The sequence below is a fragment of the Sciurus vulgaris genome, assembly GCF_902686455.1.
Source record: "Sciurus vulgaris genome assembly, chromosome: 11".
Classification (NCBI taxonomy): Eukaryota; Metazoa; Chordata; class Mammalia; order Rodentia; family Sciuridae; genus Sciurus; species Sciurus vulgaris.
This window is the reverse complement of record NC_136472.1, coordinates 85,530,209-85,554,550: the sequence shown is the minus strand read 5'-3', so window position 1 is coordinate 85,554,550 and position 24,342 is coordinate 85,530,209. Positions and strand designations below refer to the sequence as shown.

At 34.5% G+C, this 24,342-nt stretch overlaps 1 protein-coding gene and 1 long non-coding RNA gene across 5 annotated transcripts in view; one reads left to right on the top strand and one right to left on the bottom strand.

Annotated features, from left to right (window-relative positions):
* The window catches only part of LOC306640910, a 925,259-nt gene extending 911,213 nt beyond the window's left edge, over positions 1–14,046 (bottom strand). Inside the window, exon 1 of the long non-coding RNA XR_013757954.1 lies at positions 14,000–14,046. This is a non-coding gene — a long non-coding RNA (uncharacterized lncRNA). The remainder of the gene's footprint in view (positions 1–13,999) is intronic.
* GRM5 (glutamate metabotropic receptor 5) overlaps positions 1–24,342 on the top strand; it is a 458,976-nt gene that overhangs the window by 317,473 nt on the left and 117,161 nt on the right. For all 4 annotated transcript variants that reach the window (XM_079105535.1, XM_079105534.1, XM_079105536.1 and 1 more), the window contains one exon: positions 16,460–16,695. In XM_079105535.1, the coding sequence (XP_078961661.1) occupies positions 16,460–16,695 (236 nt within the window). The remainder of the gene's footprint in view (positions 1–16,459; positions 16,696–24,342) is intronic.

Below are 24,342 nucleotides of genomic sequence, written 5' to 3'. Positions count from 1 at the left end.
AACCTATGGAACACTATGAAGGTAGTTCTAAGAGGAATATTTATAATAACTTAACATCTACATGAGAAAATCAGAAAGGTCTGAAATAAACACTCTAATGATGTATCTCAAAGACCTTTGTATAGGCCAAGGAGTGGGATAGCTGGGTCAAATGGTTCCATTCCAAGCTTTCTGAGGAATCTCCCTACTGCTTTCAAGAGTGGCTGCACTAGTTTGCAACCCCACCAGCAATGTATGAGTGTACCTTTTTCCCCACATCCTCGCCAACACCTATTGTTGCTTATGTTTCTGATAATCGCCATTCTAATTGGGGTGAGATGAAATCTTAGGGTAGTTTTGATTTGCATTTCTCTTATTACTAGAGATGTTGAACATTTTTTCATATATCTGTTGATTGCTTGTACATCTTCTGTGAAGTGTCTGTTCATTTCCTTAGCCCATTTGTTGATTGGGTTATTTGTATTCTTGGTGTAGAGTTTTTTGAGTTCTTTATAGATTCGGGATATTAGCGCTCTATCTGAAGTATGAGTGGCAAAGATATTCTCCCACTCTGTAGGCTCTCTCTTCACATTACTGATAGCTTCCTTTGCTGAGAGAAAGCTTTTTAGTTTGAATCTATCCCAGTTGTTGATTCTTGCTTTTATTTCTTGGGCTATGGGAGTCCTGTTAAGGAAGTCTGCTTCTAAGCCAACAAGTTGAAGGTTTGGGCCTACTTTTTCTTCTATAAGATGCAGGGTCTCTGATCTGATTCCGAGGTCCTTGATCCATTGTGAATTGAGTTTTGTGCAGGGTGAGAGATAAAATCAGCATACTACAGAGATACAGCCACATCAATGTTCATAGCTGCTCAATTCACTATAGCCAGATTGTGGAACCAACCCAGATGCCCTTCAGTTGATGAATGGATAAAGAAACTGTGGCATATATATACAATGGAATATTACTCCACCATGAGGAATGACAAAATTATGGCATTCGCAGGCAAATGGATGAAATTGGAGGATATCATGCTAAGTGAGATAAGCCAATCTCAAAAAACTAAAGGACGAATGATCTCGCTGATAAGTGGATGAGGACATACGGGAGGCGGGGGTAGGAGGGGTTAGTGTTAGGGTTAGGGTTAGGTTTAGGGTTAGGGATAAGGAGGGTGGTAAGAATGAGGAAGAAAGGAATGTATAGAGGGAAAAGAGGGGTGGGAGGGGAGGGGGGAAGGGAAAAAAATAAAATGAATCAAACAACATTGCCCTATGTAAATTTATGATTTTTAATTAAAATTAAAAAAAATATTAAACTAAATAAAAGAAACCAGACATTTAAAAAAAAAAAAAAAAAAAAAAGACCTTTGTAGTACCTACAATATAGCCCACCTCCTAGGGTGCTTGACTCCCGTGCGTAATGACTGGGGTTTGAATCTCAAGCACAGCAAGGTGGGAAAAAACAAAAAGCAAAACCTCTTCTGAGGGTGCCAACCTTCCATTCTCTCAAAGACCATTGTAAACAAGAACAAACCAATTCCAAAATCAGTAGAAGTAAGGAAATAATATCAAAGTCAAAATCAATGAAATATAGAATAGAAAAATAGAAAGGATTGATAAAATGAAGAACTGTTTCTTTGAAAAGATAAACAACATTGATAAGCCCTTAGCCAAACTAAGTAAAAGAGAGAGAAGACCCAAATGAACAAAATCAGAAATGAAATAGGGCATATCACTATAGACCTGAAATCCATAGGATCATTAGTGAATATTTTTAAAATTAATACTACAAAAATTGGAAAACCTAGAAGAAATGGATGCAATTCCAGACACATATGACCTTCCAAAATCAAATCAAGAGGATATTAAAAAACCTAAACAGATCGATAGAAGATAGGAGCCTTCCTACTAAGAAATGCCTAGAATCAGATGGATTCTCAACTGAATTCTAACAGACTTTTAAAGAGGAACTAATGACAATACTTCTCAAATTATTCCACGAAATAGATATGGATGAAATGCTTCCAAATTCATTCTGTGAAGTCAGTATCATGGTCCTTCCAAAACCAGCTAAGGACATATTCAGGAAAGAAAAATATAGAACAGTATGTTTGATGAACTTAGATGCAAAAAATTTTAATAAAATATTAGTAAATCATTTTCAACACATATTAGCTAGATGGTATATCATGAACAATATGGTTTTATTCCAGTATTGCAAGGATGGTTTAGCAAATCAATAAATATAATTAATCACATAAATAGAATTAGGAATGGAAATCAGAGTCATCTCAATAAATGCAGAGGAAGCCTTCAATAAAATTTAGCACCCATTCATGATAAAAACTGAAGAAAAGAGGGATAGAAAGGACTTATCTCAACATTATAAAAGCTATATATAACAAACCAAATGGCAACATCACAGTGATGGGAAAAAACTGAAAGCATCTCATTTAAAATCCAGAACAAGACAAGGATGTCCACTTTTATCATTCCTATTCAATGTAATACTAGAAATTCCAGTTAGAGCAAGCAAGAGAAGGAAATAAAAGGAATAAAAATAGGAAAGGAAGAAGTCAACTTATCACTGTTTGTGGATGATATGAACCTATACTTAGAAGATTTAAAAAAAAAAGTTCTAGAGCTAATAAATTTAACAAAGTAACAGATTCTAAAATGACTATATGAAAATCAATAGCATTCCTTTATATCATAATGAATCTGCTGAGAAAGAAATCAGGACAATGATTTCATTCACTATGGCCTCAAAAATAGAAAAAAAAAAAAAAATACAAAAAGAAAATCTAGAAATAAATCTAACCAAAGAGGGTAAAGTCCTCTACAACAAAACTATAGAACAATGAAGAAAGAAATTGGAGAAGACACAAGAAGATGGAAATAACTTCCATGTTCATTGTTTGTTAGGCAGAATTAATATTATCAAAATGGTCATATTATCAAAAGTGTTATATTAGATTTAGTGCAAATTATATCAAAATATCAATGATACTGTCCACAGAACTAAAAACCTGTTCTAAAATTCATTTGGAAGAATAAAATATTCAAAATAACTAAAGCAATTCTAAGCCAAAGAAGCAAAATTGGAATCACAATACCTGACTTCAAATTATACTACAGATCTATAGTAAAAAAACTGTGTGGTACTAGCGTAAAACTAGCCACGTAGACCAATAGCACAGAATAGAAGACACAGAGACAAACACACACATCTACAGCCACCTGATCCTTGACAAAGGTGCCAAAAACATGCTTTGGAGAAAATAACTTTTTTAAAATATGATTCTGGGTAAACTGCTTATCCATATGAAGAATTAAAACAAAATCTTTATCTTACCCTGTACAAAAATCAACTCAAAAATGAATCCAAGACCTAGGAATTAAAGCAGAAACTATGCAACTCCTAGAATATGTAGGGTCAACACACTCTGGCATATAGGCATAGGTGATGACTTTCTCAATAGGACCCCTAAAGCTCAGGAAATAATGCCAATATTTAGTAAATGGGATGGCATCAAATTTAAAAGATTCTGCACAAAAAAGAAAACAATTAAGAATGTGAATAGAGAACCTACAGAATGGGAAAAATTCTTCTGACAGAGGATTAATATAGAGAATATATAAACAACTAAAAAAGTTTAACACCAATTAATAAAAAGGCAAAAGAACTAAACAGACACTTCTCAAAAAAATACAAATGGCCAACTAGTACATGAAAAAAGTTATATATTTTTAGCAATTATGGAAATGCAAATCAAAATTACACTGAGATTCCATCTCCAGTTAGGCAGCCATCAAGAGTACTAGAATAATGCAATAATACAATAATAAATGCTGGAGAGGATGTGAAAAAAAGTAGCATTTTATACTGTAGGTGGGAATTTAAATTAGTGCAGCCACTATGGAAATCAGTATGGAGTTTCCTCAAGACAAGGCATGGAACCACCATATGACCCAGCTACACCACTCCTCAGTATATATCCTAAAGAATTAAAGTCAGCATACTATAGTAATACATGCATAACTGTGTTCATAGCAACCCACTTCACAACAGCCAAACTATGGAACCAGCCTAGGTGTCCATCAGTGGATAAAGAAAGAAAGTGTGGTGTATGTGCACAGTGGAGTTCTATTCAGTCATAAAGAAGAATGAAATTCTGTCACTTGCAGGAAAAATGGTGGAACTTGAGAATGCTATGTTCAGAAAAATAAGCCAAACTCAGAAAGTTAAGGATCATATATTTTCTTTCATATGTGGAACTAAGAGGGGCAAAAAGGAAAAGATGGAGGTGAATATGGATCTCATATAAATGGAAGGGACATCAGTAGAGTGGAGGAAAGGAATGAGGGGAGGGAGAAGGTGAGGAAAAGGAAAAGTACTGGGGAATGATATTGGCCAAATTATATTGTTACATTGTGTGCATGTAGGAATATGTAACAATGAAGCCGCCATTATGTATAATTATAATGCATCCATAAAACAAATTTTAAAAAAGAAAACCAAGAGTATTCACATGTGTTTTTTTTCCTTGGGGATATTTAGTTCTTTTTTTTTTTTTTTTAATTCAGTATGACAACCTAACACTCTGCCCATTTTTTCAAATTCTTGGTCATTGTTTAATGCTCATTTTCTGAACTCCATAGCAATGACCTAGAAATTAGCAAATAGTTCGAGGAGTAAAATAGCATCAAACATCTGCTTCAAATCTCTGTGCTCATTTTACTTTTCAGATATTTGCTGATCATATTTTGGATATGATCACTTAAAGCAACAACAACAACAATTGAAATGTACTCAGTGCTTTTGTCACTACTTCTTAGCCTCTCTTTAATGAATTCAACTTCAGTGAACGATCACATGTCCCAGAGGGACATGATTACTCAGTACATTTTCTTTCTTTCTAGGATCTTTTTCCCTATAGTTCTGACTGACTAGATACATTCTGAAATCTTAAATAGCAGTTTTAAAAAACCTTAGCCTTTCTGTCTTCTAAGGAGGATTTATCAAAATTATCATGGCTCTAAATGAAAGTATCTGTTCAGTTTCTTATACGTGACTAAACTGTTTTATGCTACTTGGATTAATTACTGGTCATAGGACATCTAAGTTTTTCAGGCTATTAGATTTTTAGTTTTATCTACCTTTTTGTATAATGGCTACTTCTGAAACTTTGTCTCAAACCCAGTACAGTTTTATATTATTTACCAGTCTTCTACAGATGCGTTTGTTTGTAAAGCATATCAAATAGATGTGAGATATTAACAATAGACTTGCTTTCAATGGGTGTCATGGCTATACTTTATCAAGAAAAAAATATATTGCCTCCCAGTGAAATTCAAATTGAAAAAAGTCCATTCTGTGTTTATGAACAGAAATCAAAGTGTCTTGAGCATTGTCTAATTGCTCTTTTTCTTCTGATTAGAGAGATTCTAAATAACTTTGCCAGATTATTCTAAGGATAGACAGCTGGCATTCTGTGAGAATATGCAATAGTGTAAGATAATTATGCCTCAGCAAAGGAAAAAATAAACATTTCCAAAGTGTGTGTGTGTGTGTGTGTGTGTGTGTGTGTGTGTGTGTTTTGACAGGAATCAACTCTTCTCTGTACATTTTCATGTATTTATTTTGCATTCAGTTTTGGATCTAGTATCATATTTAATAAGTTTTACTGTTTGAGTTTTGGTTTATAGATTTAAGTGACTGAGTTTATATCATGCATAACTGTGCAATTTACTACGTATTGAGCATAATGAAAATACATTAGATTCCTCCTCACATGAAATATGAAGATATAAAAATACCTACTTCACAGACTCAGGCTTGTACAATAAATTAAAAACATGGCAGGATGGATGAATGGATGGATGGATGGATGGATGGATGGATAGATAGATAGATAGATAGATAGATAGATAGATAGATAGACACCTAGCTGAGAGCAAACACAAACACATGTTGCTGTTACCTTTCTAGTAAGTTTTCATTTGCCTGACTCTAATGCTGAAGAGTGGGTAGAGAATGATAATTTACTTTTCTGTATTCCATATATACAGCACTTTGTAGAAAACTGGGTATGTATACTGTTACTCATTAAAGTTTATTAGATGGAAGAGTAATACTAAATTCTGCAGAAAGGTATAAGAAAGCATAATGAAAATACATTAGATCTGAAATTATAAAATGAGGGATAAGTGAAGAAAACAAATTAGAGAGTGGGGGTTCTTTTTATCACATTCTCAGCAAGTCCACTGTACTGCTTAGAATTTAAAAGGCATTAAATAAACAATTATTGATTAATTGTATGAATACTGTGTTTAGCACCATGAAATACATCAGATTATTCTTTTAGAGGCTGCATGGCCTTCACAGAAGAAGAAGAAAAAAGAGAAAAGTGTATTGGTTGAAATGTTAGTATTATGCTAGCATAGATATGTTAACAGATAAATCTAAGCAGTAGTTCAATGATGAGAGTTTATTGGTTTAACTGAAGAAATTAGTTCAATTCAGTGAAAAAGAAAACATGTAGACTGAAAATGAGGTTATCCTAAGAAAGGAAAATTAATAGAAAAACAGAAATGGTTATATAAAGCTGCAGATACAATCACTTACTCAGAGTGATTCCTCTATTTCATGTAATCATTCTGCTTACTAAATTGTTGCACATTTTATACAATAGTCTCAATTCTTTCACTTCTCCAAATGGCAATAATATGACAAAGGAAACAGATTGTGAAATACACAAAGTAATCAATCTATTTACATAGATATTTCTCATCTTCTCTCTAAAGGATGTGCATAGTGAGGAAGCATCCCTGGAAGGGTGAAATGTTAAATCAGAGGAGAAAATGCCTGCTATCCTAGAGCCAAAAATCAAGTCAGGATGGATGCTGTAGTCATTTTAATTGGTTTGATATACTATGTTAATACTTCCAATATTAACAGGATCAGTCTTTCAGCAGAAGAAGTGTAGAGAAGAGGGGGACAGTGAAGGATAACTTTCTACTATTGTGTAACAAATTATCATACATTTAAAAGCATAAAGCAATATGCATTCATCACTTGATAATCTCTGGAGGTCAGGAGTCCAGGTATGGCAAATTAGGTTCTCTGCTCAGGGCCAAACAGGCTGAAGTCATGTTGCTGAGCAAGCCACATTTGTTTCTGGAGGCTTTGTGGAAGACTCTGCCTCCAAGCACATTCAAGATTTTGGCTGAATTCAGTTTCTTTGAATGTCAACCTAAGTCCTCATTTCCTTTCTGGTTGTTTGAGGGGACCAATCTCAGTTCTTAGAGGCCACTACATTCCTTTTCATATGTGACTCCCTCCGTCTTCAAAGTCAACCACAGAGATGCTCTCCACCTCTCTCAGGTCAAATCCCTTTTGTGTATGAAACTCTTTGGACAGGAAGAGCCAGTCCCTTTTCAGGATTCTCCTGATTAGATTGGTCACCTAAAATAAATTTCCTATTTTAGGTTGATTTATTTAGGACCTTAAGCATATCTTGAAAATCCCTTCTAAGCAGTTCCTCTCTAGTTTAGTGTTTGAATAACCAGAACAGGTATGTGTGTACCAACAATTAGGGCGCTGCAAGCCATCCTAGGATTCTGCCTGTGTGCTTCCAGCCCTGTATTGTGCTCATTGTCCTCCAATAACTGCTCTCAAATATGGTCTATTAGGAAACACCTCTCCCTACTATTACCACTATGTTACATAGTATGGAAAGTGGTTGAGCTTTGGACCTAGCAAGGTCTGGGTTTATATCCCCTCTCTATTTGCTATAGAATTTCGAGTAGACTACTTAATGCCTAAAAGCTTCATTTCTTCAGCTGTAAAAGTTAAGGTTAAAAAGAATTAACCCCAAATCCTACAGAGCAATAAACACTCACACAATGGAAAGCATCTCAAGTTAAACACATAGCAAAATTCAGGTCCCTGGCTTTCCTCCCTCTTGTTGAATGTTCCAATACAGTTCATCTAATCCACATCTACTCATCCTTTATAAATCTTGGAAAATGGGAATAACAGATTTACAAACATCACAGATTGACTTTCAGTCAATAACCACACCATTTTCTCAACAAGTATACATTTTGCTTCATTTGCGATTAAATACTTCATTAATGTTAGTATATATTCATAAGAAGTTTTATTTAAAGTCTCAATATCCTCCTCTGTTTTCAACTATTATTTATAGACTCTAAAATGTCCTACTCCCCCAGGGTGAAGAAAGGATTATATGCAAGTAGCCAAGAAGCCAGTAGACTCCCACTATTAGAATTTTTTTAATCCCAAAATATCTTATAAAATGCTATTGGAAAGAGATTTGGCAGGATGATGATTACATGTGGGTAGAACAGCAGTTTCCATAATAATTATGTGGGTTGTGAACAGATTTAAAAAAAAAAAATGCTGGGTTGAGGCCTAATGAATATACTCATTAACCTTAATAACATCAGGTAGAGAATGGAGAGGACCTTTCTGGAGGGGGAATTCACTCAGCTCTCAGTCATTTTATAAGTCATGTTCAACAGTGTTGTTTTCTCAATTAAAAATGACTGAATGTTGTATCTGAAAAGAATTCTGTGTAATTTGAAGTTCACCATATAAAGTCTAATTTTCAAATAGCATTTCTTAAAGGCTTAGTATGTGCCAACCATTACAATAAATATTAGAATACCAACATTTTCAAATCACAGAATGTATAGTCAACTTGAAGGAGAGAAATAAATGTAGTAAATTTAATGCAATGAAAATTTCAAAACTAAATGCTTCAACATGTTACCCCTAAGAGAGCAGAAATCATGCCTTTCTTGTTTACCGTTGTATTTGCACATTTTAAATATTAGTTACAAAATACTTGTTCAGTAAATAAATGAATGGCATGGGTACTCTAGAAGCAAAGAGGGCAAAACCAGTAAGCCCATGGGAGCTCTGGAAAGATTTTGATAAGTTACATTCAAGTTAAATCTATCTACTTGGTAGATGATTAGATTTATCCATTTGGGGAAAGTGAGGAGTTGAAGAGATGGAATTCTGTGCAGAGAGAGTAGCATATTCAAAGGCTTGAACATGTGAAAGTGTAACATGGTTGAGAAACAAGAATCAATGTGCTGTATCTCCAATAGGCAGCGTGTGTGTGGTTAGTCTCAGAAGTATCTGCATCATGGTAATGGGCAGAATTAACGCTTTTGGTGAGCAAGAATAACTGTGTGTACCAGCGCATCTCCTTTGCACCCCACCAAACTCACATCTTCAGGACCCAGTTTAATGACTGTAACTTCTAGAAATAGTCTTTTGGGTGTCTGCATTTTTAGTCTGGCATTGTACCCTTTAGGGAAAGACTTTGAGGTGATTGATTCATGTTGTTTGCCCATGACAGGTAACAGAATGCCTCCTCAAGAACTCTATTGAGTCATAGTAAATAACCATGCTGACATTTGAGAGTCCAACTACTGAACCATTGCATGTCATTAGCCTTCCAGGTAAATAAATGAGGAGATGGTAAATGTAAGGACTAGGAGTTTGGTGGAAACACCCAGAATATTAATCAAAGTGATTGTGGGATAGTCTCAGGGAAGGAGGACAGGAATGTGATTTCTCAGTAACTGATAATTCACTGACTTAAAATCCAGTGAGCCGTGCAGCTTTTGAAAAGACTGAATGAAAAATACAGAGAAAGGATATCTAGTCTGAAGGGTAAATGAGGAATACTCAGGTGGATGGAAGATGACAGTTCCCATTTAGGCAGATCATGCCTAATGAACTGTTGACCCCTTGAGGGTATGAAATGACCCTACCACCTTTTGGTAAAGAAGAAGCATTCAAAATCCTTACTGAATTAACCATGTCCTAGAGTGAATACGACATTGACATGGCCGCTAAGGAATGACCCAACACAATTTTCAATAGTATTTTTCCATTTTCTGTAACGATTACTCAAAATAATTATTGATTTTAAAAAGTAGGAAAGGAAGGAAAATTATATATTCTGCCCTTACATTATATATTATATATTCTTCCCTTTAAAGGAGACACTTTTTAAATTATTTAACTTCTCCACTCAACTTTAGATAATTCTTATTTTTTTCATAATTTTCCAAAACTTATTTTTACTTATTACTGTTAGTATCTATACCTCAGGGGTATCTCTACATCTAGCAAAATGAAAAAAAAAAATGCATTAAAGTTATTGGTGGTACACCCTGCAGTAATTATTTTATAACTACTGGCCTGTATTTTATATCAATAATTTAATACAATATATGATAAAACAACTATAAAGTTAAAATATTTATTTGATAAGGAATTAATCAAATACTAAATCTTTATGGTTCTCTAATTGGCATTATTCCTCACTATGTATTTAAGTTCCAACAACTATTGTTATGATACCAAAACATACACATAATAGAAAAGGATAGATTGATTTGGTATTGGACCACAAACAAGAAAATTGTTAACACTTGTTTTTAACATTTAAACCAATCATATATGTAGACAATGCATAGATATCCAGAATAAAATAAATATTATACAACATATGAAGAGAAATATGACTATCACGAACCCCAACTCATACTTAGTTCTTTCTTTTTCATACCAAAACTGTTCTCTTCCTATATTTTCCAAACAAGGATACAGAGTTACAATATTGTTATTCTTTTTCTGCAAATCACAAAATTCTTTACCCTATATTTCTTACATGTATATTAGAGATTCTAAGTCAGGTTTCCTTGCAAATACAGTTCACTGCTCTTATTGCTACTTCTTTAATTCAACTGTTCCCTTGACCACTGCAACACATTTTCTAGGTTGATCTTCTAACACCCAACTCCAGCTGGTCTGAATTGTCACCCACACTGTAGCCAGAATTCATTCAGTTCTCATCATCTCTTCATATCACTTAAAAGGAACCACTGCCTCCCCACTACTTTCAAAAAAAAAGCCTTTGGGATTGCACAAAAAAAAAACACAAAACTTTATAATTGTTCTCTCAGCTCACCTCATTAACTCACTACCTTGTGCACTTAACATAGCTTATTATGGTTTGAATGTGAGGTATCACCCAAAAAGGCAGGAATGTTCACAGGTAAAATGGTTAGACTATAATAACTGTAACCCAATCATTGGGTTAATCCATTTGATGCATTAGTGATTTAAACTGATCACCTGGTAGTAACAATAGACAGGTAGATATGGCTACAGGAAGTAAATTATTGAGGGCATGCCCTTGGGGTTTATATGACTTGTCCCTAGCTCCTTGTGCTCTCTCTGCTTCTGGGCTGTCATGAGCTGAGAAGCTGTCATCTACCACATTCTTCTGTCATAATATTCTGCCTCACCTCAGGCCCAGAGCAATGGAATCAGCCATCCATGGACTGAAATTTTGAAACCATGGGCTCAAAATGAACTTTCCCTCCTCTAAGTTGGTCCTGTCAGATGTTTTGGTCACAGCAATGAAAAACTGACAAACACCTAGTTGCAATGCTCAATTTTGATTCTTCCTTGACTCACAAATATTCTCTCACTATATAGAAAACAGTATTTCAAAATAATATTAGCCCTCTCTTATCCACATTCTTCAAATGCAATTTATATCTTATCACCCTATGGGTAGTTAGTGGATTATTTACTGATATATTCTCCCATTACACTTAATTCATATTTATAATGATACTTATTCATAGTCCTTATCATATTTATAATGATACTTATTTATACACCTCTATAGGCTAGACTGAGCTTCTGAAATACATCTAAAATGTATTCAGCACATGGTTTTTCAGTTTCAATACAATTTCAACATATAGTAAATGCAAATTACATTTTATTTTCCTTTCTGTGGAAAAATTTTGGATGCCTGGCCCATCAGGTTAGGTTTAGTCATATGACTTCTTGTGCTCGATAGTATATGAGCAGAAGTAACATGTGCCACTTCTAAACGGAATTTTTAAGAACCATCACATGGTTCCCTTATGCTATTTTTGCCTTCCACAAAATGCCCCAGAGTCACAGGCCACTCACAGTGAACATAAAGGCTGAGGAACAAACAAGACTTTGTTCTATGCCATTGAGATATTGGAACTATCACTGCAACCAAATAATTTAGTCTAAGATAGATGATATGCAATAAATGTTGAAGTAAAGAAGGAAGGTTATAGAGATAGAGAAATAAGTTTTTAGGTGGATAATTCCAGAGGCAATTTTGTTTTAAATATAACCTTCTATTGAAAGGAAAGCATCATGAAACTTTCAGGAATTGCTAATTGTGAGAAATAATGGGAAATGGAGTTGAAGGGACAAAGGGAGAAGGTAGATTGCAGAAGAGGAGTAAATATTTTTGATAATGTAATTCTAGGAAGAAAATGAAGGTAAACCCTTGCTATGTGAGCAGGTCTTTAAATACATCTTCTGGAAAGATTGAAAGAACTCTAAGTTTCTGCTGAGAGGTGTTTGGAGAATGGGTACATAGATACAAAGAGTCTTCCTTGACTGGAGCTCAGTTCTAAGTTAAGAACACTTTTCCTATTTCAAATGTCAAAGTTATTCTGTTTCTGCAATCAAATAAATGCTACAAGACTGACTAAAACAACATCTTGATTAAAACTATGTATACAGTCAATACTCTATTCACTCCACTGTTCTATAAACATGGAATAAACATTAAATTAGTGAAGACTGAGAGTATCTCCCAGAGGAAATAAACATTTAGGTTTCTGTGAGTCTCTAGTCACAATATTTTCACCATCAAGTCAATATGCAACTTTATTTCATTTATATTCCTTTTTAAATATATCCTCACTTAATAGTATGCATTCATTAACACTGAACTTGAAGCAAACAGTATTTTATCCATTCTTTATTAATACTTATCTAATGTATGTGTTTTCTATGGATATCACAGCTTTCTTGTTCTTATGAACACTGAACAACATGGCATCACTAACACTGGATGCCATGTGAGGCAGCAAAATCACTAGTACAAAACACAAAAATGTGAAAGACGTAGCACCAAGCAGAATGCGAAAGGTACACTTTTTTCTTGTATGAGAACTGAAGTAAGAAGGCCTAGGGACACACTTTTCAACCTCAGTTGGGAATATGCATGCCAGGAGACTCCAGCTTTTTGTTTCTCCATGCATTCCTGTGAATGACTACAAAAATACCACCAGTATTGATTTAGTTGTTGAACATAAATTTTAGGAAGTGGATTTACAAATACATTTTTTTTCCCTGTTCTGGAAATTGAATCCAGGGCCTTGCTGGGCTAGGAAAGTGTTCTAGAACTGAGCTATAATTCCAGCCCTGAATCTGCAAATATGGAATCTGTAAATATTGATAATACTGTATATCAGAAAGAAAAGAATGAAATAGATGATAAGGAGATGGGTAACATGTCCACTAGTGAGATGAAAAAGAAATTAGATGGATGAATGGATTGTGGATGGATAAATAATAAAGTCAGAAAAATGATTTAAATCGAGTTGTTTTTCAATAAATGTTAGTTCTTTCCCTTTCTCCCTTTCCTCCTTGCTTTAGGGAAATACATGCCACCCAAAACATTAAAAAGATGCCAACATTTAGAAGGACTACTCTGTCAAAGTAATAGAAAGCATTAGGTGGTAGAAAGGTATGTTCAGGCTTTCTTGGCATTTCATTTTATTTTGGGGATTTATTACATCCTAAATCTCAAAAGCACATGTTTATAAAAATGTCAACATTTTATAATCTAAAGCATCCTTTAATTTAACCAGTATCAAATGCCCTTTCTTATTACTTACATAGCACATGTTCTCATTCATTTTGAATAGAATGACCCTGTTTTGTAGCATAGGTGTTGGGCTTTTCTGTTTCTGCACTATCTTCTTTATGATTTTTATTTTGTTGTTGATTAGAAATATCTGGAACAAAAATCATCTTAAACTAACAATTGAACCTATAAGGCTAATAGTAAAGCATCATCTTTCTTCTAGATGCTTAAACTTAGAGATTTCTATCTGAAAACAAACAAACAAACAAAAAAAAAAAAAAAAAAAAAAAAAAAAAAAAGAGAAAGAACATGATGAGAGAGAAGTAAATTAACACTCTTTGGTCCTGATGCTCTTCCTTTATGAAAACACTGCCTGCAAGTAACTTTATCAAGACAAGCTTTTTTACAATTCCCATTAAATTCAATGAATGAATTGTGAAGGGTAAATTGGACCCATTATAGTCTTACATTTCTTATGTAATATTCATAATCATAGCGTTACATAAGAGTGAGCTAATGTTAACAAAAGGAACAATTTAAATTGCCACTTCCTTGGAGAATGGGGCTCTGCTTGACAAACACAGCTTCCTGTCCCACTTGCAGCACGCCCATGCAGCTCCTGGACCCACACTCCCATATCAGTGATATAATAAACCCTCCACAACACAGGGAGAAAGTGAGGCAAACAAGCCCACTTCATTTCAACTTGTCAGCTTTAAATAAAATCTTCTGGAGCTGAAAATGAGAAACTTGAGGGAAGATAATGTGTGAAGTAACCAAATTCAACACTGGGACAAAACATATTGCATTACATTTTTTTTTTCTTGATCTGCCACAAAAGTTTTTAAAATTTGACCATAGATAACTTTTAATGAGATATCTTCTTGTCAGGGAGACTTAGAGGAAAAAATGATTCTTTTTGTTTATTTATTCTTTTCTCATCTTCTACTTACTTTAGGAAATAACCTCAAGTCATTGCAAATTCCCATAACGCCTCTAGGACCTTTGAAGCAACTCTCAATTATCAATTTTTAATCAGACTTGGTATAACAGAACATCCTGAAAAAAGTGCAGTCTTTTTGTGTTATTTATTAACTTGTATACCAAAGTGCTGGTTTTATATCGTGTTCTTGTATCTCAAAGAAATAAAAATTAATAACAAAAGTGCATTCAAACGAAAATGGGATCACTGAGGTAAGCAGTGCTTGCTAATGGAAACCTTCCTCTCATCCTCCCCTACTGCCCTCTTCCCAGAGCACAGGTTCAAACACCTCCTGCTTTGCATTCTGGGGGCTCCACTCTGTTCTTCCTCTCAACTTCCTCCATATCTCTTCCTTTACATCTTTGGTGTTGCTTTTTTAAATTGTCAAAATTTCTTTTTCCTGTATCTTTTCTTAAAGAGCAGTTAGAACCTCTTCAAGAGAAAGGCAGAGAAACTCTGTGTCCCAGCAAACATGTAGCCCCAGCTGTGTATGTTCCAGTGAGAGAGGAGGAGGAGTCAGAGGTGCCTTCTCCCTGGGTGCCCAGGCAATATCCAAGTTTGACTTAAACATCTTTCCATGTGTTTTATTTCCAGTGTTGTGCCCCATGTATTTCCCAAATAAGCTTAAAATACTCTTTTGTTATTGTTATACTCTCTTGTAGCCTTATAACATGCACTCTCTGATTTCAACCTCTTTTATTTTAAAATTCCTTGTTTACTTCTTTGAGTGAATAGTACATATAATGATAGTAAAGTTGAGAAGTATGATCCCTGTCCCTATCCTTGATGGCCCATTTTTAGGAAGGTCTTTCAATCACTGTAAGACATGATTTCAAATACATATTGTAAATGTAATGGAAAAGGTCCATGGGATAGCAAAGAGCATATGGGTGATGGACTACCAAAAATTCAGTTTAAGACTGAAATAATAATAGAATTACTATAATTAGCAAGTTTTTTTTTTAATCTCTACAATTTTCTTGTATAATGTGAACAAAAATTAATATCATGTTATAGGATGGTTAAATTAATGTTAGGCATGTTCTAGAAATATTTTTATTCTTATTTTATGCTTATTTTAATGGTTATCATAAAGTAAAAGAAAGGAATATATTGAAAGTTAATTTGGCCTACTATTACTCATCCAGCATCAGTGAATGGTAAGCTGACACAGTGGTGCACACCTCTAATCCCAGTGACTTGGGAGGCTGAAGCAGGAGGATCACAAGTTCATGGTCTGCCTCAACAACTTAGTGAGAGCCTGATTGAAAATAAAATATAAAGAGGGCTGATGATGTAGCTCAGAAGCAGAGGGTCCATCGCTCCCAGGTTCAGTCCCCAGTACCACTGAGAAAGGAAAAAAAAAAAAAAGTGTGAATGGTTCTGTTCTACTATGCAGCATGTATGCATATATTGAATTTTGCAACAAGTAAAATTCTGCTAGAAGTATTAGGTTATTCTGTGCAACTCAAGGTAAGTGAGGTTATTGTTATTTAACACTCTGAAACTCGAAAGTTTTTTTGGTGTTGCTGCCTTTTTTCATTAACTTTTTCATTATCTTAACAATCACCTAGGTGTAATGTATGACCATCCTGTGGCCTGAGGTACCCTTTTCATGACTGATATTTCAAACCAAAAAATAGAAAACAAAAGGACTCATTTACTCAGATGATCTCTGGTCTAAGTTGAGGATTTTTTGTGTGTGTGTGTGTGTTGTGTGTATGTTTCCACAGTGATGGCTGGGCTGATAGGTACGATGTGACAGATGGATATCAGCGAGAAGCTGTTGGTGGAATCACAATCAAGCTCCAATCTCCTGATGTCAAGTGGTTTGATGATTATTATCTGAAGCTCCGGCCAGAAACAAACCTCCGAAACCCTTGGTTTCAAGAATTTTGGCAGCATCGTTTTCAGTGCCGACTGGAAGGATTTGCGCAGGAGAACAGCAAATACAACAAGACTTGCAATAGTAAGCAGATTTATTGTATCATTTAAAGTGGATAAGGCTAAGACTCCAATCGAGTGAACTGTCATAGGGATAGTAGCTGTAATTTGTTAGTGAGGAGGACTCTATAGAGTAGGTATTGTCACTTAATGGTGATAAACAGGTTTCATTCTCGCTAAAAACATAGCAAGTGTTTATTGAGATTTAAAATGATTACATTATTTCTATTTATATCATTCAAGTAATTGAATGTGTTTTTGTGAGACACAGTACTGAAAGATCAGACAGGCTCCAGAATGCAACTGGTCCTGACACCAGCAAGGAGTACATTCTGCTCATCTCTATAATCTTGAGCAGATGGAGGATCATTTTTATTATCTTACTAGAATGGAGGCACATATTAAAGGCTTTATGTATGTCTGAAGAGTGAATAAATAAATGTTGAAAACACATCCAATTCCTACTTCCATTAGTGAACCACAAAATAATCACAGATTTTAAAATGTACAATTATGATGTTTCAGTAAACACTCTTGAGATATTCAAATATTTGACGAATACTTACAGAGGTCCACAATGTGCCAAAATTGCCTTAGTTATAGAGGTACCAAGATAGGAAAGTTTAGTTCCTCCCTTCGAAGTTTCGGTGTCTAGAAAGTGAGATATGCCCCACCCCTTAAAAAATGCTATTCTGTCTTTCAAGTGATACAATAAAGGATAAACTAAGTATTTGGTTTAGATAGATTGTTGCACATCCTAAGAATCTTGGCTGTAATCATCAGGTAGAGCTAATATTGACATATGTGGCAATTTCTGAAAGAGGTTAAGGCTTGTTAAAATGGATAAAGGAATTGTTGAGACTGATTTATCCGACCCCATGTAATAAGAACCCCCAGGCATTTGCAAAGTTGTGAAATATTCTAGTAGTTGGAATAATTGCTTTCATACATGGTGATAGAACCCCAGAGCACTTTGGGATAGGGGGTTTGTAATCCTGGTTCAGGTACCAATTACATTCGAGGAGAGGTTATCCATACTGGCATCAAAATGAGGAAAATCAGGAACTCTTAAAGCATTTTTCCTCTGAGCTCATGTCTGTCCTATGCATTGGTATCAATTCATTCTTTAATGAAATGATGGAGATGGTAAGTGGTGATTTGTGGTTGTTTCTAAATGCCATTATTTGATAAAACAAGAACTTGGCAAACCTGTGTCAGTTCCTGTTAAGGTAGTGGGGAGGGAAGGAATGTTGGAAGGTGGGATATTGTACTGGTCAATGAAATCCAGAAAACGACAGAAGCATGGTGTGAGATGTATGTCTGTCTGCCTCTCTCTTATTTGATTTTCTGCAAACTCCTTTCCCAAATCTTCAAATGCTTATTCATTTCCTTTGTTTTTATTTTTTATTTTCAATTTTCATTTAAAAATATGTGAGAATAAATAGCATTCTCACTTAAATTTTGCAATTTCAATTTTGTAGTTAATTTTATAATTTTCACTTTTCTATCCAATTTTGGAAGGACACACTGAATTCCTCTTTTGAGATTTGGGAAGCATATACCTCTTTTGTGTTCCTATTCTATGTTTTTGCACAGATTACTGTACACTGGAGCAGTTATAAAGAATATGCTGTAGCTCTGTTCTTACCTCCTTTCCCTCAGTACTCAAGAGTTGGTGACAACTCCCCACCAGTGTATTTAAGGGAATTTTTCCAGTTGGTATGTACTGTCTTCTGTACTAACATTCTTTTTCTACTTCCTTTTGTCTGAAATGCCACCTCTCAGAAATAGTTATTTATTTCTCTCTTCTTTTGCTGGAGGTCATTCTTAGATATATTCTCGAAAGACACTTATTGATTTCCATGGAAATATTATTTCTATGAAAACTGTTTGGTAAAATCCTCCCCTGGGCCCTGCTGCTGCAACCCTGTGTCTCATGGGCACAGTGAGATATGATCTTACTGCTCAGAATCTGTTCCTTACTGTCCTAATGAATGGCACTCCCCTAGGCCCCTATTGGACTCTTAATTGAAAACAGATGTTTGGTGCATACATAAACTTGAACATTCAATAAGTAATACCTTTGTTCTCCTTCTCACTGGGGGGAAGTATTATTGTCTTCATTTTAAGGATTAAAAGTAAACATAATTTAGGGAGACAAAAGTACTCCCTCAAAGTCATATGTCTATTAAGCACTGGAACTGAGCATTAAACTTAGATTTGTCCAGAGTTTAACCAGTATGACTTACTATAGAAATAGAATTTCTTAGATTAAAAGTAGTAATCATCAAATTTGCATTACATGATAATCAATATGGATCAAAAACTCAAGGAAAATAATTCTTGACCCAGAAGCAGTGGCACATACCTCTGGTTCCCGCTGCTAGGAGGTTGAGGCAGTAGGATCACTTGATCCAAGTGCAGGCCAACCCAGGCAATAAAGAGAACTTGTCTCAAAAAAAAAAAAAAAAAAAATCTTAAGATGATTTATGTATGACTGAAGAAGGTAATTATACAAAACTTTGACCTAGTCTACTTTTGACCCTAATTCCTTATCTACTCGAATGTCATTTTTGCCATCTAATCCCCATCACATAAGGGAGTTCAAGTTGTTCTGTGCCTCTGTCCAACCCTGATTTTGTCTCTTGAATTTGAGATGTTCTCTGAGTGTGTGGTTCTATCATACTGTGGCATTTGACTGACTGTTCTATGATGTATTATACAATTAAGCTTTTCATATGCTTATTGGAAAGTTGACATTCTCCTTTTTAAAGTATTCTTTGAACCATGCCTTTGAGTTTATTTTCTTTTTAATATATCTTTTAAGAATTCCTCATATACTATGGATCTGAGTCTTTTGCCAAATATATGTACTATTAAATCATTAAATCAGAGGCTTATTTTTTAATCTTCCTATTCCTCTCATTGATTGTTTGTTTTCTATTTGGCCAATTTGTTTTTAATTCTTTTTTTTTAATTTTGATTCATTGTACACAATGATATAATAGCAGTAAAGAACAGTGAGATATATTTTTCAGGGACTTCTGAACCACTGTTAACTGGACATGAGGAATATTAAAAGTGACAGAACTTAGATTTGAATGCAGGTTTAGGTTTATCTGACTGGAAGACATATGATTTTCAAAGTACATCATTTACCTCCCTATGATCATGATTCTTTTTTATTCATTGTACACAAATGGGGTCCAACTATTGTTTCTCTGGTTGTACATGAAGTAGAGTCATGCCATTTGCTTAATCATACATGTATGTAGGGTAATGATGTTTGTCTCATTCTATTATCTTTCCTTCCCACGACCCCTCCCCATCCCTCATTTCCCTCTAAACAATCCATCCTTCTTCAATTCTTCCCTTACCTCCCCCCATCCCAGTTATGTATCATCATTCACTTATCAGAGAAATTGTTTGGCCTTTGGTTTTTTGGAATTGGCTTATTTCACTTAGCATGATATTCTCCAACTCTATCCATTTACCTACAAATGCCATAATTTTATTCTTCTTTATGCCTGAATAATATTCCATTGTGTATATATACCACAATTTCTTTATCCATTCATCTGTTGAAGGGTATCTAGGTTGGTTCCACAATCTGGCTATAGTGAATTGAGCAGCTATGAACATTGATGTGGCCGTATCTCTGTAATATGCTGATTTTAAGTCCTTTGGGTATAGGCCAAGGAGTGGGAGAGCTACGTCAAATTGTGGTTCCATTCCAAGTTTTCTAAGGAATCTCCATACTGCTTTCCAGAGTGGCTGCACTAATTTGCAACTCCACCAGCAATGTATGAGTGTGCCTTTTACCCCATGTACTCACCAACCTATTGTTGCTTGTATTCTTGATAATCACCATTCTAATTGGGGTGAGATGGAATCTTAGGGTAGTTTTGATTTGCATTTCTCTTATTACTAGAGATATGAACATTTTTTCATATATCTGTTGATTTCTTGTAGATCTTCTTCTGTGAAGTGTCTGTTCATTTCCTTCCCTCATTTATTGATTGTGTATTCTTGGTGTAAAATATTTTGACTTCTTTATAGATTCTGGATATTAGTGCTCTATCTGAAGTGTGTGTGGCAAAGATTTTCTTCCCCTCTGTAGGCTCTCTCTTCTCATGGTTGATTGTTTTCTTTGCTGAGAAAAAGATTTTAGTTTGAATCTATCCCAGTTATTGATTCCTGCTTATATTTCTTGTGCTTTTGGAATCATGTTAAGGAAGTCTGGTCCTAAGCCAACATGATGAAGACTTAGACCTACTTTTCTTCTATTAGGTGCAGGGTCTCTGGTCTAATTCAGAGGTCCTTGATCCATTTTGAGTTGAGTTTTGTGCAGGGTGAGAGATAGGGGTTTAATTTCTTTTTGCTGCACCATTTCTTTTCTCAGCACCATTTGTTGAAGAGGCTATCTTTTATCCATTGTCTAAGTATGAGATAACTGCTAGTCAGAGCAATTAGACAGACCAAAGAAATTAAAGGGATACGAATAGGAAAAGAAAAAATCAAACTATCTCTATTTGTCGATAACATGATTCTATATTTAGATGAGCCAAAAAATTCCACCAGAAAACTTCTAGAACTCATATATGAAGTCAGCAAAGTAGCAGGATATAAAATCATATAAAATCAACACTCATAAATCTAATACACTTTTTTTTTTCCTCTGAAAGGAAATTAGGAAAACTACACCATTCACAATAGCCTCAAAAATAAAATAAAATACTTGGGAATCAATATAACAAAAGAAGTGTTTTCTAATTCTTAATCTCTCATTCTTTCCTGCCTTCTTTTAGATCAATCAATAATTGTATTATTCTATTCTCTTTCTTCTTTTAAGACATTTGTTTCATTTCTTAGTGTAAGTCCTTTAGAGCTTTCAAAGAGAAGTTACCAAATGACTCTTTGATATACACTATTTTAAGTTGGTTGTTTTCATTCAAATATCTTATAATTTTTTAACTCTACAACCAGAACTGTGTTTTGTTTTTAACATATATTTTACTTTTACATAAATATTTACTACAGGACTTCAATATGATGGTTTCCCTGAACAGTTAATACTGACCCACTTCATGGTTTCAGTAAGTTTTATTTAAATTACACCATTACGGAAGATTTAAATCATAAATTAAATTAATGATGACAATACATTTAAAATATCAATAATATAATTTCTCTTATTGTATATTTAATCCAGGATAAAAACTTTAGAGAACTAACTCAAGACCGTTTCCTGATAAGTGTATGCTATTTCAATTGGTTCAAGGACCATTACCTTTACATTCACACTCTGTCACCTGCTGACATTCATTTGCCTTTCTATGATTTCTCCCTGTTGCCTCCAGTAGTTTCCAGAAGTGTCACTTATGACATTAACACAGACATTTTCACCTAGATGTCCTAAGGGCAGCTCAAACTTATATATCTAAAATAAACCTCATTATAACTTCCATATTCACCTCTCCAAACTTTGGGTTTCTCTTTTTGTATTCATGGCTGAAGTCAATGATATACTTGATCCCCTGTCTCCCAAGACACAGAAGTGAGTAACACTTACCTTCTCTACCCTCAGAGTAGAGTTGTGACATAACAATGTGGATCCCACTCTGGGCACTTGCTGCTTCTGCTCCCTCCTTTTCACTGTTGGCCTAAATTTCCATCATTGTATGACTGTGTTAGAGTTAATTTTTCATCCTCCCTCACTTCAGGTATTATAATCTCTCTATTTCCATGCCAGCTTCTCTTTCATCTGCTTATGCTGAAAATTAGTTACAAGGATGTTCACATAAGAAAAAAAAATCTCATCATGATCCTCCCATTCTATAAGATCTTGGTTATCTGTTGTCTACAAAAATATCCAAAACTCATTTGCTCCAGTCAAAACATTTCCAAATAGTCATTTAGGTTTTTCAGGTCTCATCTTGTGTTCCTTAAATCCATGGAGTCTGTGCTCCAGCCACTTCACAGATTGCAACCTTCCATGTAAAGAGGCATGCCTATTTAAGTGCCTGTGGTTTTCCATATACTGAGTTTTTACTTCATGAAAAACCCACCTCAGGATATTTTCATTCCAGTGAGTTTATATTCTCATGGTTTTTAATCACTCCACTTTCCCATTGTCACTGAAACTCTACTTCCTTCACATTCCACTAGTTTATTGTTTTCTTTTCATTATATACCAATCCAGAAATTGAACACAGATTCACCTCCTTTTGTAATTACCAATACAAATATTTGTAGGTATTCCAAACTATCATCAATAAAACCAGAATGAAGTAATAGAACAACAAAAAAGTACTTTAACCAGGAGGAATTTTATGGGGATTTTGCAATATTCTGTATTATTGATCCAGTGGTGGTTTTAGAGAAAAAAATTCTCTACAGTATGATTTTTGAACTTATTTAAGTTGATGTTTTACTTTAGTAAGAGCTTACCGAAATAACCATGTTCTTGTGTCCTTTGACCACCATATGCAAAAACAGTTTCTCCTGGTCTAACATTTCTCCACAGTACTCTGCCCCACATACTCCCACTCACCTGCCAGCTTCTTGACAACATGTTGCTTTATTTCTCCCCCTTTTCTTCTTTTTAACATTTACCTCATCTCAGATTTTCATGCACATACTAAAATAAATATCTCTTCATTTCATCTGCAGAGTTGTTTAACTCTTTTGTTTTCTTTACTCTGGAGAAGGGACATTTTTCCTTTGAACCTAAAACTGCTAATATAGCTACTTTGCTGCATACAAAGTTATTTATTCCATTAAAAAAAAAAGACCTTATCTCTTCAGAGTCTGAAGCAGCTAGAGTCAATAGAAATTTTTCCCACAGTATTGTAGCTACATAGAAATAAGACTTTCATATCATTACACCAGTATATAAACATTTTATAGTTCTCTTCCTTCATTAAATTATAAATTTCATCATGAGAGGACCAGTCTTACTTATTTCTGTTTGCCAATTTTCTGCACAATGCTTTCTATGTGCAGCAAACATTTGATAAATGCTATTATATAAATGTAACTTTATTTCTCAGAACCAAGTAGTGTTACAATGGTTACAGAACTGAGAACAGTTTCCAAACTGAGGGCTATAGTGATCCCCTAGACACTGTTGATTTCCAACCTGGGTCTACAATCCTTATAGAATTGAGATTTGTTGGTAGACTGAACTATGCCATGCATATTCTGGTGGATATGCACAAGCTGTGTGGTTAATAAATTATAAGTTAATTTGAAGAACTGGAATCATAGTAGTTTAGTATTATGTGTTTTCTAAGTCAAAAGCACTAGAAGTACTAATAGTAATTGTGCAGCATATGAACACTTTTTGACATTTAAAGAATTTCCTGCATTCCAAAAATTGAATCTGCTAGCTTGGAAGTATTTTCCTTTCTGTTACAGTAAGTTTCCATTTAGAGTTGTTCACATTCTCTCTGGTTGAACATGTCTCAGTACAATTTCAGGTAGGTTAGTTAGAGGATACTCCCCTATTAATGTATCAGAATTTTACGTTCTATCATCTTTTTTGCCATTTAAAATGTGCATTAGATGCTTAGCCATTGTTCAGAAGATATGAGCAGTTCCCAAACTGAAAATGTAAGTGAAAAAATCAAAACAAATAGAGAGAAAATAATGGCCTGGATGATAGTTGCTG